Source organism: Arvicola amphibius, chromosome 12 (assembly GCF_903992535.2).
Source record: "Arvicola amphibius chromosome 12, mArvAmp1.2, whole genome shotgun sequence".
Classification (NCBI taxonomy): Eukaryota; Metazoa; Chordata; class Mammalia; order Rodentia; family Cricetidae; genus Arvicola; species Arvicola amphibius.
In genome coordinates this window covers 31,559,766-31,580,659 of record NC_052058.2, presented here as the reverse complement: position 1 = coordinate 31,580,659, position 20,894 = coordinate 31,559,766, and the positions used below count along the sequence as shown (strand labels likewise).

Below are 20,894 nucleotides of genomic sequence, written 5' to 3'. Positions count from 1 at the left end.
TATTATATTTAGCACTTAAAAAGTTATGTGCATATATACTGGCACAAAGGAAATAAGTGAACTATATTTCTGTAGAAAAGGAAGATCATTTTGTAAACAATTCTAAGAGATTTAGAACCAACACTTATATCTAAATGTCTTAAATTCAAGGAGTTTAAAAATACTCAATTAAAATGAACTAAAAACAACAAGAAAAAATTCTTATACCCTTAAAGCACATAATAGTAAATTAATCTCCCCCCACTCTCCTATATTTTCATTGTTTATTTAGATGAACCTTAGTTAAAATTGTAGGACCTGCTTACATAATTATTATTATAACTTAATTTTTATAAACCTGAACAACTTTGTATATTACAATGGAAACCATGCCTGTTGACTTCTGTAGGCAAGTTACACACAGATTAGGTTTTAACTGACATGTCCTCTGGTGACCTTAGAAGAACAAGGGAGTGAGTCGCATATGCTCTCAATTCATCTTTATAACTTAGACTTGCATGGTGGCATTCTTGGTTCAGCACACTTGTTCTTTGAAATAATAGGAAAATATTAAGGAATTATCATGAGAAATAAAATGCTCACAAAATGTCCTTTGTGATATTAAATGGCTTAACACAAATCTAACTTATCAGAAGCAGTAGGATTAACAATGTTTTCAGAGACCAAGACCTTTGGTCATTCAATGGAACTAATTGACTAGCTTTCCCTACAGTGTTTCTTAAAACTTAATCCAAACAAGGAGGGTGTTGTGTGCCTATAATTCCAACACTTCAGAGGCTGAGGTTGGGGACTTGGCTAAATAGCAAGACTCTGTCTCAAAAATAGGGACACACATACACACACCCTAAACTAAAATAATATAAATAAAATTTAGTCTAAAATATTCTAATCACATTTCTTCTTCTGAGCCAAGACATAACTGTATCAACATTTTTTCTCTGAGGATACAATTTTTAAAGTACCATTTTCAGTGGGAGTACACAGTATTATTTAGAACACTCACAATACTTTTAATATTTGAGTGTTCTCATCATTTCATGAACATCTTTATTTGTATAGGGATTATTTTCTCTTATAAAAAGTAATTTCTTTTATAGGTTTGTTCTTTCTGACTTAATACTCATGACTTAGTTGAAAGAAGGTCAACAGGTGAGGGGGGGAGGGTAACTTTTGCTGGCCTGGACTGTCTTTTGTTAATCTCCAGGTATGTTTTCAGTTTCTATATGGGGGGGGGGGGGACCTCAACTAATAAAGAAGAACAAAGAGATAGATAGCCTTCATGACTGGTATTTCTCTCTTGAGATCTCTGGAATGAACCCAGATGCTCTTGGGATGCTAAGTGTATAACACTGACTTCATAAAAGAAATAAAAATACCCAAAGCCACAGAGAAACTCTGTCTCGAAAAACCAAAAAAAAAAAAAAAAAAAAAAAGAAAAAAAAATAAAAATACTATTAACATACCCTCCAGCTGCAGCTGCATGCAGACAGGTCCTGCCAAAATCATCTGGGGTATCTATGTCAAATCCTGTAAGAATGAATACATATCTTCTCTCATATAATATCATAGATGTATTACTTTGCATTAAGATAGTATTATCAAAAAATATATCACATTGTTCTTTTCAATCTTAAGCAAACTTATATATTCATTTAGCATATATTCTTAGCAAGCGCAAAAATGTATAAAACACTAGTAATGCACAATATTACAAAAAAAATTCCACTAAAAGTTTGGCAATTTTACAAGTGCTATATTGCTTGTCTGAAAGGCTATGCCAGGAATGATGGCTCACACCTTCAGTCTCATAGTCCCAATCACACAGAAGACTAAGGCAGGAGGATCACTACTCTGAGTCTTGACTAGCCTTGGCAACATGGTATATAAACCTGTCGCAAGCAAGCAAACACACTCTAATCTCTAAAAAGGCTATAAGGCTAGCAATGGGGATAATAGTCAACAAGAAAAAGAAAAGACACAAACAGAACCCTTAAGATCATGAAGTCAAAATGCTAGTCATAAAAGATTTTGTTGGGTAATTCTATAAAAATTGTATGAGTGATAACTAATATACCACATTATGCTAAAGGAATTTCTATTATAGGAATTAAAGATATTCCACAATGGATGAAATTTATGGTTATATACCCACATGAACATATTATAAATGTTGAACTGTATACATTAAATAAGTGAATTTATAAGTGTATTGTACAAATATCTCAATAAGCATCTTTAGTTCGCACATAATGGTACACAGCTGTCATCTGAACACTTGGGAAGCAGAAACAGGAGAATTGCAAATTCAAGGTCAGCCTGGGCTTTACACACTTTCCACTCATCATCTCCCTCCCTTCCAAAATAAAAAGACATGTACTTTGTTCCATGTGGCTATTATTAACACTGGGAAGAGATTTTAATGTTCCTTTTCATGAAAGTGGAATGGATAGTTTCATATGAATACATGTTGATCCACTTAAATAAAACAACCACAATAATGAAGTTACTCAAATATAAATGTACTGTACATATTTCCCAACACAGCCCCCAAACCTTAGAAGAGTATCTGTCTCACTCTATAATATTTTCACTGAAACATCATAATTTATTAAGTAACATGAGTGTTACTATTTAACGTTCTTACATTCTGAGAAATAGAAAGTAATTTAAAAACAATCCTATACAGTCAGTAATTTATTGCACTTAATAATAATCATAGTTTGCAGTAATATGAAAAAAAATCCATGGCGCTACAGTTATAGCATTTTTAAACTAAGTATTAACAATAAATTAATAATTTCATGACTTTTAACTCTCAAAATGAAGACCCAAACCAATGAAACATGCCAATTAAAGTATACTGCTTCGAGAACAAGTTAAATAGGGCAAGTTAAGAGACTACCATCACTAGATAGAAGTTGCTCTATAGACTTCACACCCCATGTCTCCAACTAACAAAGAGAATCAACTATAAGAATAGAGCATTTCTCAGGGTGATAACTGTGAAGGGTGAGAGAGAATGTGTGAGCAAGCATGCACAAACAAACTGGCCTGAGGAAGGTTCCACTAACCTGAAGAAGAAGTTTTCTGCAGCAGTCTGAAAAACCACTTAATGCTGCCAAATGGAGTGGGAACATTCCATGTATACCACGCCTTAAATTAATAGGACAGAACTTCATTAAACACATGAAAATACAATAATATAAATATATTTATTATAAAAAATTACTTAAGTAAAAATTAGTGAAAAGAAATCTCTTAATACTTTGCGGACAAGTCTGGCAGTCATTGAAAAGTGGTATAACTAACTACCAGCTATATTTTCAAAAGCTTATCTTTCTACCTTAGTACTAACTAGCACATAATAGACTATTTTTTGGTTTTTTCAAGACAGGGTTTCTCTGTATAGCCCCCGAATGTCCTCGAACTCACAGAGATCCGCCTGCCTCTTATCCCCCCAAGTGCTGGGATTAAAGGCGTGTAACACCACCAATCACCAAGACCTCATGGTGTATTCATGCAGGTCTCTATTCTAATGTCAAATGCTTAGCAGCACCTTTGGGTTATGTATTGATACTTTTCTCCCCAACCAAACTATTTCCAGATATTTGCTCATGAAGCACCTCACTTCACAATTTTTAAAATCATTTCTGCAAGGTGCTGTGCTCAGGAATGTTCATCTCAGTCATTTTTATAATGGTGAAATTTGAAAGCACCTTGATTGCAAATAAGGAGAATATTGTATGTCATCCTTATAAAATAAAATTAAATCCCATAAAGTAAACTCAAGCGTATAAACAGATCTGAAAAACCTAGTCTCTATTATCAGCAAACATGTATATTTTTAAATCAAAAAATGTATATAGCTAATCATCTATAATACATAAAAAGTTACAATTTGTTCATTAATACATATAAAAGACATAAAAATTAGAAATACCAATTTAATTATGGTTTTGACTTTCATAGTATATAAAACCATGTAATTTTAAAATGTATAGGGCAACTTAATAGGAAGGGGCTGGGGGACAGGGACCCCTTTGTATCAGCAGCTAGGGACTCCCTGGGCTCTGCACAGCACAGTCTGAAATCACTGTCGATAGATAGTCCAAGAAAAGTATTTGGTGTGTACAATTTTTATAACTTCTAGACTGAAAAGTAAAGGGATCATAAAAGTTAAGTTTCTTATCAAAACCATGTATTATTTATGCTGGAGAAAAAATGAACAGAAATATAAAAACATGCCACACTGGCTACTCAAAATTATACATAAAACATTTAAGATCTACCGGAATAAAAGGTAAGAAGAAAGCAAACAAAGAAGCCAATGACTACATTGTTGAAGACAAAATGCACACTCCCACTTGAAATCTCTACGAAAGTCAGCACACTCGCTTCTGTGCTTCCCCAGACAGCAATTACCAGCTCTGTAAGAACCGCTTACTTTGCAGTGTCAGCACCACTTGTAATAAGAGTGTTGATTAGCAGCTCATGGCCATACCGGGCTGCTATATGCAAAGGGGTGTTTCCATTCTTATCTTCACAGTCAATTACAGCTCCTATGATAAAGGACATAGTGTCAGACACTAGGGATTGGTCAATACTGTAAAATGTAACAAAATGATGCTTAAGTATAAACTAATGGATATAGCAATTCTAATTAATTTCATTTAAAGCATATTTACTTGGGGTTATCAACTGTAAATTTAAAACAGTTTTGTGAATTGAGAATAGGACTTAAACATATTTTAAACTAGTAGAAAGAGTTCTAGGGTGCAATGAGTCTAAAGACCACTATGTAAACATACTGCTTAAGAGCAGTACTTAAGAGCTATCCCATGTTTCATAAAGTTGACTGCTCATGCACAGTACTCTACAAATCTTTGGGTCAGGGATCTATTATAATTGTTGCTGTTGATGTAATCATCATCATCATCATCATCACCATCACCATCTTCATCATTATTGTTATTTCCCTTTGCAAAACTCTAGGAACAAAAACCAAAAGGTTTCTTGAGGAGATGGCTCAGTGGGCCAAATGCCTGCTATTAAACATGAGTAACAGACTCATGTAAAGTTGGGTATGGTAGCACCCATCTGTAAGTCAAACACCCAAGTGATAAGTTAGGAGGTAGGAATGAAAGAATCCCCTGGAAGCCCATGCCTGGGACAGCAGTCTGCAGCTAACATCATAAAATTCTATCTTAAACAAGGTAGAAGGGGAGGATTAACATCTGTAACTGTAATTTGATCCCTACATGTCTACTATAGCATCTGTATGCCTTTCTTTCACTCCCTCAAACACATTAACCAAATTTATACACATAAAAGGATTGTGTTGTTGTTTTTCTATTTTTTTTTTTTTTTTGAGACAGGGCTTCTCTGTGTAGCTTCGGAGTTCATCCTGGAACTTGCTCTGTAGTCTGGGCTGGCCTCGAACTCACAGAAATCTGCCTGTCTCTTCTTCCCAAGTGCTGGGATTAAAAGTGTGCATCACCACCACCCAACAGAACTTTTTTTTTTTTAAATGCCAACAAGTGGCTGGAGAAATGGCTAATTGGTTAAGAGTATAGGATATTCTTCCCAAAGAGCTGGGTTCACTTCCAAGCACCAATATCAAAGTTTACAACTGTCTGTAATGAGAGTCCCAGGGAACCTGACCCCTTCTTCTGGTCACCATGTGCATCATATGCATGTGGTGCAGAGACAGACATCCAGGCAAATATTCATGAACATAAAATAAAAAGAAACAAAATCTTACAGAGAACAATAAAACCTTTAATTAAAAATTATATATTAAAGACTATTAACAAACACTCCTTTAGAACATGGTCTAAGAAACACAGATTTACATTAATAGCCATAAAAAATACTAAAAAGTTTAATTTACCTAGAAATAATTCAAACACAAGAGAATAAAGTGCAGAGATTAAACTAAAACCTTAAAAAGAGTTCATTTCAAAGCATTCAAACAGGAAAAAAATGAAAAAATAAAACAAAGCACATATTAAAATATACATAAAAAGGTAGTTTTCCAATTAGCAATAATGAAAAAGAAAAAGGTCGACCCTAATTGCTATAGAAATAGAATTCATAGCTGGACAAGGTGGTGTTATGTGGTAAGAGGATTATGAATTCAAGGCCAGCCAAAACTATGTGGAGAGACTTCTCCCTTCCTATCTACTCAAAAGGAAGAAATAAAATTAATAATTCAGAAGAATACAAGTAACTATGAATGACAAATATTCATGGTATTTTAACCTCTTCTGATTTTCACTATGTAGATTAAAAATAAAAACCAAAAAAACTACATTGAAGAAATAAAAGAAACAAACAGAAATACTTTTTACCACTCTGGATAATGGTTTGTGATCTGGAGAATCTACCGTGGAGAGCAGTCATGTGTAGTGGGGTTTTCCCATCTTTACTCTGAAATAATAACAAAAAATTGTTTACTCTGCTGTACCAGGATGTGCACTCTTCAGCTGTACTTTAGATATCTTCTTATATAAATTCTATAAATGTTACTCAAGAATTACGTTTTCCAGAGGTTAAACCACCTTTCAAGTCTGAACTGAATTGGCCTTTTCATTTAATAAAATCAAATAAAAAACACAACAAAATCCCCATGCTTACTATTTATACAAATCCGGTAAGGCATTCTAAAAGTTAATCTTAGCATTCCTATTTCTGGAGGTCAGAAAAATTAAAACACAGATATTAAGTGATCAACCAAGTGCACCATAACTCAAGTGTAGAGTCACCATGGGCTTCCCAAGTTTGGCATTCAAACACTCCCCTTGCACCAATGCTCTCCTTTAATGAAACCCAGAACCCTCCCATCTTTAGTCACTATTAGTCATTTAAAAAAACCAATGTCTTAATTTGTTCATATTACTTGTAATCATTTTGTTAGCTATTTCTTGAATTGTTTAAGATAATCAGGTTGGCTGGCTGTGGCATTTCTATTTTAGAAGAATTTCTAATTTAGAAGAATTCAAAATGAGAAAAACATGCCTGGCTGAGTGTGATATTTTCTTCTAGTAAAATGATATCTTTTCATGTCTAAAATCTTGTGTGAGTTAAACTATACAAAGGCAAGAACCTGTTTTGTGCTATAATCCTTTAGTAGTACCATGCAGTATGCCTTCCTTCTATACATATACTGTAACAAATGCTCAAGTTTATATTAACTCTGTAAAACTTTTCCTGCTATATGGACACAAATTAGCGAAGTGTTTGATTGTATAATTTTGCTACTTTGTTTTGGGAGAGGAATTTTATGGTTATCCTAAAATTCACTACATAATCCAGATGGTTTTGAACTTGTTATCCTTCCATCTCACTCAGCCTCCCAAGAGCTTGGATTATAGGGATTGCCCACTACAATGCCCAGCTTATTTTGTTAATTTTATGATTTTTTGAAGGCATAAACCATCTAATAACCTTGAGGATTTCTAATAATCTGGAGGCACTGGAAGAAAGAAAGGATGAGAAGCCATGTACACATGGGATACTCAGGACCACAGCCAACATCAATAAATCTTAGCTATGCTCTGACTCTCCTAACAAGAACTGGGAAGTGTTCCCTAACTTTCTTGAGTCTTTATTTCCTCAATTGAAAATGAGGATAATATTATCTAAATCTTAGGTATGCTGCACAGTCAAAATATAACAACCTCTGCAAACCACTTGCATATCATACCTATAATTTGTTATTTTACTCCTTTAATTAGGAGGACAAAAAGGGCACAAAGCTACTTAACAGAAGCATTTTGGTTTCATGTTTTCAAAAATGTTCACTATGTGGCAAATTTCAACTTAGTGTTGATATTTTACAGCCATTTTTTTGGAGACAAAAAAGGAAAGAAAATAATAATGTATAATGTAAACAGCATTCATAATACAGTGAAATTAGAAAGATATGACTTCAGATAACATTTTTAAGTATTATAAACATATTTTAGGTAAAATTTGAAATGGTCCTATATGCTGGTCATTTAATCTGCACAATCCTATGAGAAAGATACTATTATTTTCAGGCCAGTGAGTTGGCCTACTGGGAAAGGACTTCCTGACAAGTCTGATAAGTTGAGTTTGCTCTCTGGACACGTAGATGGAAGGAGAGAACTTAATCTACAAGTGTCCTTTAACCTCCACATGCATGAACGCACATGTACTACCTAAGTGCATACTATAACAAATTTATATAAAATACAAAATTATTTGTTGTATAAGTGAGGAAACATACAGTCTAAGATTAAAGAATTTCATGTTGTCTTATAGCTAATAAGATAGTAAGCTTATAAAACATTAATTAGAATATTTTTACTTTTCTACATACTAATTACAGAAAGTATTATAAATATACAGGAAAAAAGAGATTAAGGTTAGCAGTTGAAAAATACCGATGTAATAACAGTAAGAGCACATTTATTTTTCTCTAAATTGGGAGAGAAAACACGGAGATTTCTTTTAGTGTAGCACAAATATAAAACAGCAAAGCCATATATTGTGGTTCAAACCTGAAGATCAGAAAAGCAAAGCAGTCAGTAACTAGAGAGGCCTTTTACCTCTACCCAATCTTCAGATCAAAAGGGCAAGATCCTGTTTTCCAAAATCCTCAAACTCTACACTCCAGTGAGTCCCTGTCTCTTCCCCTTTATATTTCTCTCTTTGCCCAGCCATATGGCTCCTATCTTCACCTCCCTAGTGCTGGGATTAAAAGTGTGTGACTCCCATACACCGAGATTAAAGATATGAACCACCATCACCTAGATCTGTTTCTGGATCGATCTTGTGTAGCCCAGGGTGGCCTTAACCTCGCAGAGATCCACCTGCCTTTGTCTCTTGAGTCCTGGGATTAAAGGTGTGTGCTACCACTCCCTGACTTGTATGGCTGACTATGGGTGGATGCTTTGCCCTCTGATCTTTAGGCAAGGTTTATTTATTAAAACACAAATAATATACCAATGTATTTCACCTTTTTTTGTCTAAAATAAAAAGGCTCTAATATAAGAAAAACTATACACAATAAGTACAATAATTATATACAATATATAAGGCAATAAATACATCACCAATGTCTAGTTCATTTGCATTTGACAAATTCAGGGGAAATACCCCATTATTTTGGGAAATACTATATTATATGCCATCTTGGTGGGTCCAAAGTCTTGTACCTAATTTACTTTCTATCTTAATTTGCTTTCTGCATCTGGTAAACAAGAAAAACTGTAACTATCTAGTCTTTAACTCCCTCAGAGACCCAAGAAATATTATTTACTGAGTAAGCAGATTAATATACAAAACAACTATTTCTGCATATTGCAAATCGATAATTATGTTGAGAGGTTCTTTAAAATCCCTTAGAATCACATGTAATTCTGACTTTCGTAAGGGCTTTGATCCAGTTACTTAAATTTTCTGATTTATAACCTGCTTTTCCTGATTTATTTGCATCAGAATAGAATGTAGAGACTCTAATTATTGGTGTGTCCAGTACAATGCGAGGAAGGATCCAGTTAGTTCTCTTTATAAGTTGAATTCTCTTGCTTTTAGGACAGTTGTTGATCTCTCCCCAAAATTACTACAAGCTCTTTGCCAGGGTTTACTTTTTCCCCCACAATTTGTCAATTTCATCATTATTAAAATGTGCTATCATTTCGGCTGCTAATTAACAAAGTATCAATTTTCATTTTAGAATTAGCTCAGAGACCTTTTCCTCATAAATTGTTAATTTTTTATTCAGTTCATGTGGTGAAAAGATTTATTCTAAGAGAGTATCTTCCCTCTGCATTAAAATTCCTGTAGGGAACTATTTGGAGGGTAATAAGACCAGAATGCAGTTAAGATTTGAATCTACAGGATCCACATGTGACTTCTGTAATTTATCTTCAATCAAAGCCAATTTTTTCTCAGCTTCAGCTAATAATTCCCTGGACTATTTAAGTCCTTGTCACCATCTAAGCTTTTGTTTAAATTAATCAGTTTATCATGTTTTATTCGAATAGTGCAATGTAGATGGGAAATGTCTTCTAGCAATCTTTGGAAGTAATTAAGAATCTGCAATTGATCTCTCCTAATTTGTACCTTTTGAGGTATAATTTTGTAAACCTATTTTATAGCCTAAATAGTATTCTCTTCTATGTATTTTTTTCAGGAGCAATTTTTATTCACTGAAAAAGCAATTTTTTTTTTTTTACTTCTTCAAACATTCTTTCTAAAGTATCTACATTTGACTCACATGGTAAAATGTTATCCATGTAAAGGTAAACTATAAATTCAGGAAATTGCTAACATCATTTCCAATGGCTGAATTACAAAATACTGGCACAGGGTAGGGCTATTTATTTAAGATTCCCTATGAGAGAATCTTCCATTGATATTTCTTAGCAAGCTGAGAATTATCTGTCTTTTTCTTGTAACAGTATAGTGAAGAAACAATCTTTTAAATCAACAACTATAAGAGGCCATCCATTAGGCAGCAGAGAAGGAAATGGAATACCAGACTGTAGAGAACCCATTGGCTGAATCACCTTATTAACAGTTCTTAGATCTGTTACTATTCTCCATTTCCAGGTTCTTTTAAAAAAATACATTCCAAGGGCTGGTTGATTCTTCATTATGCTGAGCATTTAGTTGCTCCTGTACCTGCTCTTCTACAGCCTGAAGTTTCTCTGTTGTTAAAGGCCACTGCTTAACCCATACAGGTTTGTCTGTCAACCACTTTAAAGGTAGGGCTGTTAGTGCTTTTGAATGGTCAGCAGCTGTTGTGCCCTGTTCTTGTACAATCTGAATGGTTGGTCTCTGATCTTTATAATATCTTTATAATATTATATGTACATACAATATCTATATAATATTATATATCTTTATAATATCTTGTAATATTTTCCCCAGAAACATATAGTTTGTTTCTAGGATTGGGGGAACGGTCATTTGAATGAATACTTCATTGCTGTAACAAATCACATACCTACAAATTCATTTCTATGTTAGCCATATATGGTTTTAATATTTCTCTCTGTTCTTCTGGCTCTATACAGTCAAGCTGTCTTGTGTTCTGCTTTATGTGACATAAAGTTTCAATTCCCAAAAACTGAACATTTACATCCTGAAAAGGCCAATTTAGATGCCAAGATTCTGATGAAATTATTGTTACTTCCACATTTGTGTTTCTCAGACCTTCAATGACAATTGTCATTTATTCCTATTTTTATTTTGGTCTTTGTTCATTTATAGAAGTTTGCCGCCAGGTGGTGGCGGCGGCGCACGCCTTTAATCCCAGCACTTGGGAGGCAGAGGCAGGTGGATCTCTGTGAATGAGGCCAGCCTGATCTACAAGACAGGCACCAAAGCTACAGAGAAACCCTGTCTCAAAAAAAAGAAAAAAGAAAAAAGAAGTTTGCCAAAATACCTGCTTTATGGATTTTCCTGATTTTTTAATTTTCTCTTCTATACCTGTTCTATTATCCAAAGCAGTACGGTTTCTTACAATAGGCATTAGGTTCTTTCATTGCTCTGGGAAGGAGCTTCCTCTACAATGACAGGAAACAACTGAACCAGATTTGGTACAGGGGACTGAGAGGCTCCTCATGGAGTTTCCCAATGGCAAAGGATTACCACGAATATGCCTGGTGACCCTTGTTGTCATATCCCTTTTTGTCTTAGTCCAGTGCCTGCCTTTGCCATACCAAATCCAGAATGGAGAGGCTTTCTGAATGGATCATGCTTAGAAAAAAACATTGTTTCTAGGAATGCCCTGCTTACAATCCCTTTTAAGGTGACCTTGTCTGTCACAATTTAAACTCTTGAAATTTCAGTTTTTCTTCAAAACCTCTGGAAATCACCTCTCCGGTATCATCATGGTCATAAGATTAAATATTAAGTGTATTTTGGATCCATTCTTCCAAATGTGCTGACCTTGCCTTTGACGGCATAATTATCCTTTTGCATTTAGAATTAGCATTTTCAAAAGCCAGAGGTTCAATTACTAATTGTCTAGCTTCTAAATTAGGTATCATTCTACTTACTACTGAAATCCATGAAGGTTTCCTTTGGGTCCTGTATGACTTTAGTAAATGATTCATAAACACATCACAAAGACTTAAAAAAACAAAACAAAACAAAACAACTAGACTTACACGGAGAAACTCTTGTTTCGAAAAACCAACATAACAAAACTAGATTTGATCTTTGCGTCTGAGGTCCATTAAGATAAACTGAAAGATTTTATCTTTGGGGAAAAAAACAATTCTCCTTACAACAGAAATTCTGTTATTTTTCTGGGCTTGGTAAGATTTCAAAATAAAATTATCACCTGGGTGGTGGTGAACACCTTTAAACTCAACACTCCCAGAGGCAGGACGGTCTGAAGTTGTAAAGGTCAGCCTGGTCCACACAGCAAGCTTTAGGCCAGTCAGGCAATACACTGAGACCTTTTCTCAAACAAATGAAAACCTGAAAACTGTCATATACATTTTATTTTAACTATTTAAATAATGTTACTAAGTGACTTGTGCCAGAGGCCATTATCATTTAATATAGCAGATGGCAATTAATATTTAGGTGTTAGTAGTCCACCAGAAGTTCAGTTCTAGCAAGGCTTATAAAAATATAGTCTTTTACTTATGCTGTGCCTTCTATTGTTGCTGCTACATGCTCTTCTCTGGTATCTGATATGATGTATTTATATGTGGGGAGTCACACTATACGTTTTGTAGTGTGTTTATCTCATGATTACATCTCTATCTACTGGGCATTTTTATCTGTGGATTGCCAAGAAGGTAACTCCTCCTTAGCTGCATTGTTTAGTTGATATTTATAATGTTAGCTTACACAGAATTTTGATAAATAAAAATGAATACAAAGAAATACTACCCAAGTCAGGGGTTATAGATTCCCACTAAGAGCTGTCATGTATTATAGTTTAGCTTGACATAAAGAAAACAGCTGGGGACATGAATCTGGGACGTCCAAGGGAGTAGGAAGAAACCAGAGACCTCTGCAGGTCCAGGGCACTAATCAGGAACCTCCAAAGGAGTAGGCCTCAGCCAGGACTCTGCCAGAGCAGGCCCAAGGCAGCAACCTAAGTAGAAAGAGCCACAAGCAAACCATTTCGGTGGGAGCAGGCCCTAATGAGCCCCAGTATTGTAGAGCAAACCTCAAGACCACAGAGAGATCTCCAGGAACATGGAGTGACCAAAGGGGTGACTGGAACCATGGCCCTGACTGTACCACTAGGAGCAACTATCAGAGCCTTGGATCTACTGGCACCTGGAAGATTGATCTCCACAGTCACAGACAGCCCCAAATACATCAATCAGAGAAAAGATGGATAGACAAGGTAAGAACACACACAACACCACAGAGAGGAACACAACACCAGTAAAAACTAGTGACTTACAACATTAAGACAACCAAATATAGATGAAGCAGAAGAAAATGACCTAAAAAATAACTTTAGGAGAGTATTTGAGTCCCTTAAAGAAGAAATGAAAAATTCCCACAAAGAAATAGAGAGTGAGACAAACAAAAAAATGGAAGACATCAACAAACCCCTTAAAGAAAACCAAGAAAAAGTAATCAAACATATAAAAGAAACTATTCAAGACTTGAAAACTGAAATAGAGACAATAAAGAAAACACAAGCAAAGAGAATTATAGAAACAAAAATCATGAGAAAATGATCAGGAACCACAAATGCAAACATAAACAGCAGAATACAAGAGATGGAAGAGAAAATCTCAAGCACTGAAGATATAATAGAGGAAATAGACTCATCAGTCAAAGAAAACATTAAATCTAATAAAAGCTTAACACAAACTATCCAGGAAATATGGGACACTATGAAAAGACCAAACATAAGAATAATAGGTATAGAAGAAGGAAAACAAATTCAACTTTGAAACCACAGAAAATGTATTTAACAAAATCACAGAGAAAAGTTTTCCAAACTAAAGAAACATATACCTATGAAGATACAAGAAGCTTACAGTATACCAAATAGACTGGATCCAAAAAAAAGTTCCCTCACCACATAATAAACAAAACACTAAACATACAGAATAAAGAGTATTGAGAGCTGCAAAAAAAAAGAGAGTCAAGTAACATTAAGGCAGACCTATAAGAATTACACCTGATTTCTCAATGGAAACAATGAAAGCCAGAAGGTCCTGGTCAAGCATTATGCAGACATTAAGAGACCATGGCTGACAGCCTAGACTACTATACCCAGCAAAACTTTCAATCACAAGAGAAAGACAAAACAAGATATTCCATGACAGAACCAGATTTAACCAATACCTAGCCACAAGCCCAGCCCTACACAAAATACTAGAAGAAAAACTCCAACCCAAGGAGGTTGGCTACATCAACAAAAGAACAAACAATAGATGATCTCACAGCAGCAAATCCCAAAAAAGGGAAAACATACAAAATAACATGACCAACAACAAAAGCTAAATTAACAGGAGATAGGAATCAATGGTTATTAATATCCCTTAATATAAACGGACTCAAATCACCTATATAAAAAGACACAGACTAACAGATTACATAAACAGAATCCATCTTTCTGCTGCATACAAGAAACACACTTCAACCTCAAAGACTGATACCACCTTAGATAAAGGGATGGGAAAAAATTTCCAATACAGTGGACCTAAGAAACAAGCTGATATAACTATCCTAATATCTAATCAAACAGACTTCAAACTAAAATCAATCAAAAGAGACAAAGAAGGACATTTCATATTAGTCACAGGAAATATACATCAAGAGGAAATCTCAATACTGAAGATCTATGCTCCAAATACAAGGGCACCATCATATGTAAAAGAAATACTTATAAAGTTTAAATCACACATTAAACCCCACACACTAATAGTGGGAGACTTCAACACTCCCCTCTCCCCACTGGACAGGTCTGTCAGACAGAAAATTAAAAGAGAAATGAGAGAACTAACAGATGTTATGACTCAAATGGACTTAACAGACATTTACAGAACATTCCTTCCAAACAGAAAAGAATATACCTTTTTCTCAGAATCTTATGGAACAGTCTCAAAAATTGACCACATACTAGGTAACAAAACAAACCTCAACAGATAAAAAAAAAATTGGAATAATCCTATGTATCTTATCAGATCACCATGGTTTAAAACTAGAAGTCAACAGCAATACTAATTCCAGAAAGCCCACAAACACATGGAAATTAAACAATGCTCACCTGAATCATCAATGGGTCAAGGAAGAAATAAAAAGAGAAATTAAAAACTTCCTAAAATTCAATGAAAATGACCAAACAACATACCCAAATTAATGGGACACAATGAAAGCAGTGTTAAGAGGAAAGTTCATAGCACTAAATGCCTATATAAAAAAGCTGGAAAAATCCCACACTAGTAAATTAACAGAACATTTGATACCTTTAGAAGAAAAAGAAGCAAACTCACCCTGGAGAACTAGATGGCAGGAAATGAAATTGAGAGGTGAAATCAACAAAATAGAAACGAATAAAATACAAATAATCAAGGAGACAAAAAGTTGGCTCTTTGAGAAAAATTAAAATAGACAAAGCTTTATCCAAACTAACCAAAAGGAATAGAATGTCCAAAAAAAAAAAAAAATCAGAAATGAAAAGGAGACATAATAGGCATGAAGGAAATACAGAGACCCATCAGGTCATATTCAAAAACCTATACTCAACAAAATTGGAAAACTTAAAAGAAATGAGAGAGGAAATACAAGGAACAAACCCAAACATAATAACAACAATATACACCAATCCAACAGCCAACATCAAACTAAATGAAAGGAAACTCAAAGTGATCCCACTGAAATCAGGAACAAGACAAGGTTGTCCATTCTCTCCATATCTATTCAATATAGTTCTTGATGTACTAGAGCAATAAGACAAGAGGAGATTAAGGGGATACAAATTGGAAAAGAACAAGTCAAACTCTTACTATTTCTGATGATATGATAGTTTACATACGTGACCCCAAAAATTCTACCAAGGAGCTTCCACAACTCATAAACACTTTTAGTAATGTAGAAGGAAACAAGATTAATTCAAAAAAATCAGTAGCCCTCCTTTATACAGATGATAAATGGGCTGAAAAAGAAACCAGAGAAACATCACCCTTCACAATAGCCACAAATAGCATAAAATATCTTTGAGTAAATCTAAACAAACAAGTTAAAGACCTGTATGACAAAAACTTTCAATCTTTGAAGAAAGAAACTGAAGGAGACACCAGAAAATGGAAAGATCTCCCATGCTCTTGAGTAGGCAGAATTAACACAGTAAAAACAGCAATCTTACCAAAAGTAATCTACAGATTCAACGCAATGCCCATCAAAATCCCAGCAAAATTCTTCACAGACCTTGAATGACCAGTACTCTACTTTATTTGGAAAAGCAAGAAAACCAAGAGAGCCAAAACAATTTTGTAAAATAAAAGAACTTCTGGAAGCAGCACAATCCCTGACTTCAAACTCTAGTACATAGCTACAGTACTGAAAACAGCCTGGTATTGGCATAGAAACAGATAGGAGGACCAATAGAACAAAATCGAAGACCCAGATATCAATCTACACATCTTCAAACACCAGATTTTTGACAAAGAAGCTAAAATTAAAAAATGGAAAAAAGAAGGCATATTTAACAAATGGTGCTGGCATAACTGGATATCAACATGTAGAAGAATCAAAATAGATCCATATCTAGCACCATGCACAAAACTAAAGTCCAAATAGATCAAAGACCTCAACATAAAGCCAGCCACACAGAACCTCATAGAAAATGGGAAATACACTTGAACGCATTGGCACAGAAGACCAATTCCTAAATATAACCCCTCTCAGCACAGACACTGAGAGAAACAATTAGTAAATGGGACCTCCTGAAACTGAAAAGCTTCTGTAAAGCAAAGGACACGGTCGACGAGACAAAACAGCCTACAGAATGGCAAAAGATCTTCACTAACCCCACAGACAGAGGTCTGATCTCCAAAATATACAAAGAACTCAAGAAATTGGATATAAAAAGATCACATAATCCAATACAAAAAGGGAGTAGTACATACCTAAACAGAGAACTCTCAATAGAGGAATCTAAAATGGCTAAAAGACACTTAAGAAAATGTCCAACATCCTTAGTCATCAGAGAAATGCAAATCAAAACAACTGAGATTCCATTTTACATCTGAAAGAATGGCCAAGGTCAAAAACATTGATGACAACTTATGATGGAGAGGTTGTGGGGTAAAGGGAACACTTCTGCACTGCTGGTGGGAATGCAAGCTGGTACAACCCCTTTGGATGTCAGTGTGGTGATTTCTCAGAAAATTAGGAAACAACCTTCCTCAAGACCCAGTAATACCACTTTTGGGTATATATCCAAAGGATGCTCAATCATGCCACAAGGACATGTGCTCAACTATGTTCATAGCAGCTTTGTTTGTCATACCAGAACCTGGAAATATCCTAAATGCCCCTCAACCGAAGAATGATTAAGGAAAATGTGGTAAATTTACACAATGGAGTACTACACAGCAGAAAAACATTAACGACATCTTGAATTTTGCAGGAAAATGGATGGAGTTGGAAAACATTATTTTGAGTGAGGTAACCCAGACACAGAAAGACAATTATTACATGGACTCACTCATAGGTGGTTTTTAAACATAAAGCAAAGAAAGCCAGCAGCCTACAAACCACAATACCAGAAAACATAAGATAACAATGAGGATACTAATAGAGACTTATAGAGATCTAATCTACATGGGAAGTAGAAAGTAGAAAAAGACAAGATCTCCTGAGTAAATTGGGAGCATGGAGACTTTGGGGGAGGGTTGAAGTGGGAGGAAAGAGGGAGGGAGGGGAGCAGAGAAAAATGTAGAGCTCGATAAATATCAATAAACAGAACTGAAAAAAAAGAGTAAAGACAGAGCTAAAATGAGAGAAAGAATTGAGAAAGCAGAGAATGTAACACCGTAACCTCCAGAGAGAAGGCAACGTGTGAGAATAAAGAAGGAATCCAACAGAATAGGTGTGAATGTGTCATTTTTTTTCTAAAAAAAAAAAAAAAAAAAATTCCTCAAAAAAAGGTTTTAACTTCATAATGCAGTGAATTTTTCCTTTCAGCTCTGCCTGTAGCCCGAAGCTGGTTCTTCTTAGGCTGCCATTGATTTGAGGATTGAAAACATACATATACATGCATACATATATGTTTTCTTTTTAATTGAGACAGGGTATTGCTATATACCTCACAGTGGCCTCAAAATCACCATCCCTCAGCTCCCAAGTGTTAAGATTATAGTGTGCGTCATTATACTTATCTTTAAATGTATAAATTTTGCACATTTTTGTGTACAAATGAATGTGAATATGTATGCATGGAAGCCAAAGAACAACATATGGTTGTTCCTCAAGCGCCACCCACTTTTTTTTAAGAGAGGGTTTATCACTGGCCTAGAGTGGGACAGCTAGAAGGGACAGGCCTGTTAGCTGGCTCCTTTCTTCAGTATTTCTACAGTCCCTAGAGGTGAATTCTTTAAAAAGATAGCCTAAAGGCTTGAGAGATGGCTCAGCAACTAAGCGCTCTGGTGGTCCCAGTTTGACTCCCAGCAACCACATGGTGACTCACAATTGTAATTCCAGTTCCAGGGGACCTGACCCCCCACTCCTGGCCTCCATGGGTACAAGGTGTATATGCAAACAAACTATCTATACACATAAAATAGTAAGATAATTTAAAAGAAATTAAAAAGCACAGCTTAGCCTGAAGCGTAATAGAGGCTCTTAGTGATACTTTCTGGTCTTCCTTCCTTGAGTGTGAAGTAAATAAAATTGTCTCAGTTGAAAGAGAAGAGAATGAACTAACTCCCACTAGACTCAATGGTGCTTCACTTCTCTTGTGTAGGTTAGTATTCTCAGTTAGGTAAGGCAGTGCTTATGTACACCCATGTTCAGAAGGAGCTAAAATTCTCCATAAACATTATTTTTAAGCTTATAAATTTCTACTAATCCTACAAGACTCAAATTTGATTGATTGTGGTTTTTTTCATAACACAAGATGGGGTTTATTAGGTACTTTAAATGATAAACTGATGAATGAATACAGGAAGAAACAGTGAAAAGACATCTTTAACAATGTAAAACAATTATATACTATGAAATAATAATGCTTGAAATATTGGTTACCGGTGTTTCTTACAGAGTTACACGATGAAAATAAATTTATTTTGACTCCTGAATTTTAACATATTTCTAAAATGCTTACTCCTGAAAGCAATTATGAACAAATAGCCAAACCAATAGTATTCTTTATGCGTAAAAAGTTAACGTTTTTTATCCTAACACTATGAAAAATTTTATAACAAATTTCAGAAATGATAACAATTTCAAAACAGCACTACAGCATGAATATCCACATACATATCTGAATTCTATCACCAACATTTAACTCCATATTTTTTTATCACATTATCGATACATTTGATGCTTTAGTGTCAGTCACAGCTGTCATCACAATGTGACAATCAGGGTGTATCATTCAACACTCAACATCTTCTAACACGAAGTTATTGTTTCCTTCTAACAGGAAACTGATACATTACGAAGCGCACTAGTCTGAAGAACACTGGTGGTATTCTACAAGTGCGTATCTACATTACACAATGCCTTCAGAGAACAAAGCAGCACTGTTACCCTGTAAGGTCTCCTCATGCCCCTTGCCCAGGCGATCCTTCCTTCCCATGGGCAACAACTGATCTGTTATTTTCCCTCTGACTATAAATTCTGGAACTCTAAATAAGCAGAATTCTATCTGTTCTAGAATCTTGCATAGAAGGAAAATGTATTAAATTCTTTATCTGATTCAGCATAGTATTTTAGAGATTTATCCATGTTCTTTTATTGGAGGGGGTAGTAGTAGAGACAGGGTCTCACTTGTAGTTCTGCTGGCCTCAACTCACCTTTACCTCCAGAGACCCGGATTAAAAGTATGCACCACCATGTCTGGCCTTATTCATGTTCTTAAGTTTACCAGAATATCTTTTTAATTCTGGATGGTCTGTGTTATGAATATTGCTTTAGACAGTTAACTAAGTACCAAAAGTGTGGATTCTAATTTTCTTTCATACCTTCATATTGACATCAGCCCCATTGCTAACCAGGAGTTCTAAACACAGTGCTCCATGTGTCGATGCAGCAGCAAAGTGCAAAGGTGTGAAACCTTTTTCATTTTTCTGATTTACATTAGCACCACAGTCTATGAGCTCGTTCACAACAACATCTTGTCCATTATAACAGGCTACATGAAGAGGTGTGTTTCCATAGGCATTTGGTTCGTTCATCTATAGGGAAAAAAATGTGAATGTTAAGTAGTTCTTCCATTACTACTATAAGCTATTTTAAATTATTAGTTAAAAAAAGGGATAAATACAAAGATGAGGTTTATAATGTTAAGGTTCTTTTACCATAATAAACACAACAGTAAACAATTTAGTGTTCAATGGGTTATATACACTTAGAGAATGTGCTTCACACATACAACATTAAATTCCTCCACAAGAGTTATTTTAAGAAAATAAAAACAACGTATTTTCAAGTCTTTGAGCTAAGGGAGAATTTATTATAAATGCAAGCAGAAACAAGAATGCTTCCTTCATCTATTTCTCACATCTTTTAAGGCCACTAAGCTAATTGGTTGAAACAGAGCTACAGGTACTATTGAACAAAAATGAAACTTTTACTCATCTTGTACTTTTCAGGATCCAACTCAACAGTATGTCTGGGTGTTTGGCAACTTCTATTTCCCACATTTTCAACATCTTTCTTCCTTGTTTTTCAGTACAGGGTTTCTCACAGTCCTCAGACAATGC

General features: G+C 34.9%; 1 protein-coding gene across 1 annotated transcript in view; it reads right to left on the bottom strand.

Annotated features, from left to right (window-relative positions):
- The window catches only part of Ankrd28 (ankyrin repeat domain 28), a 93,965-nt gene that overhangs the window by 27,494 nt on the left and 45,577 nt on the right, over positions 1-20,894 (bottom strand). Inside the window, exons 8-13 of the mRNA XM_038348747.1 lie at positions 20,154-20,366; positions 6,351-6,429; positions 4,445-4,559; positions 3,072-3,153; position 1,989; positions 1,464-1,527 (exon numbers count right to left, since the gene is read on the bottom strand). Coding sequence (XP_038204675.1) covers positions 1,464-1,527; position 1,989; positions 3,072-3,153; positions 4,445-4,559; positions 6,351-6,429; positions 20,154-20,366 — 554 coding nt within the window. The remainder of the gene's footprint in view (positions 1-1,463; positions 1,528-1,988; positions 1,990-3,071; positions 3,154-4,444; positions 4,560-6,350; positions 6,430-20,153; positions 20,367-20,894) is intronic.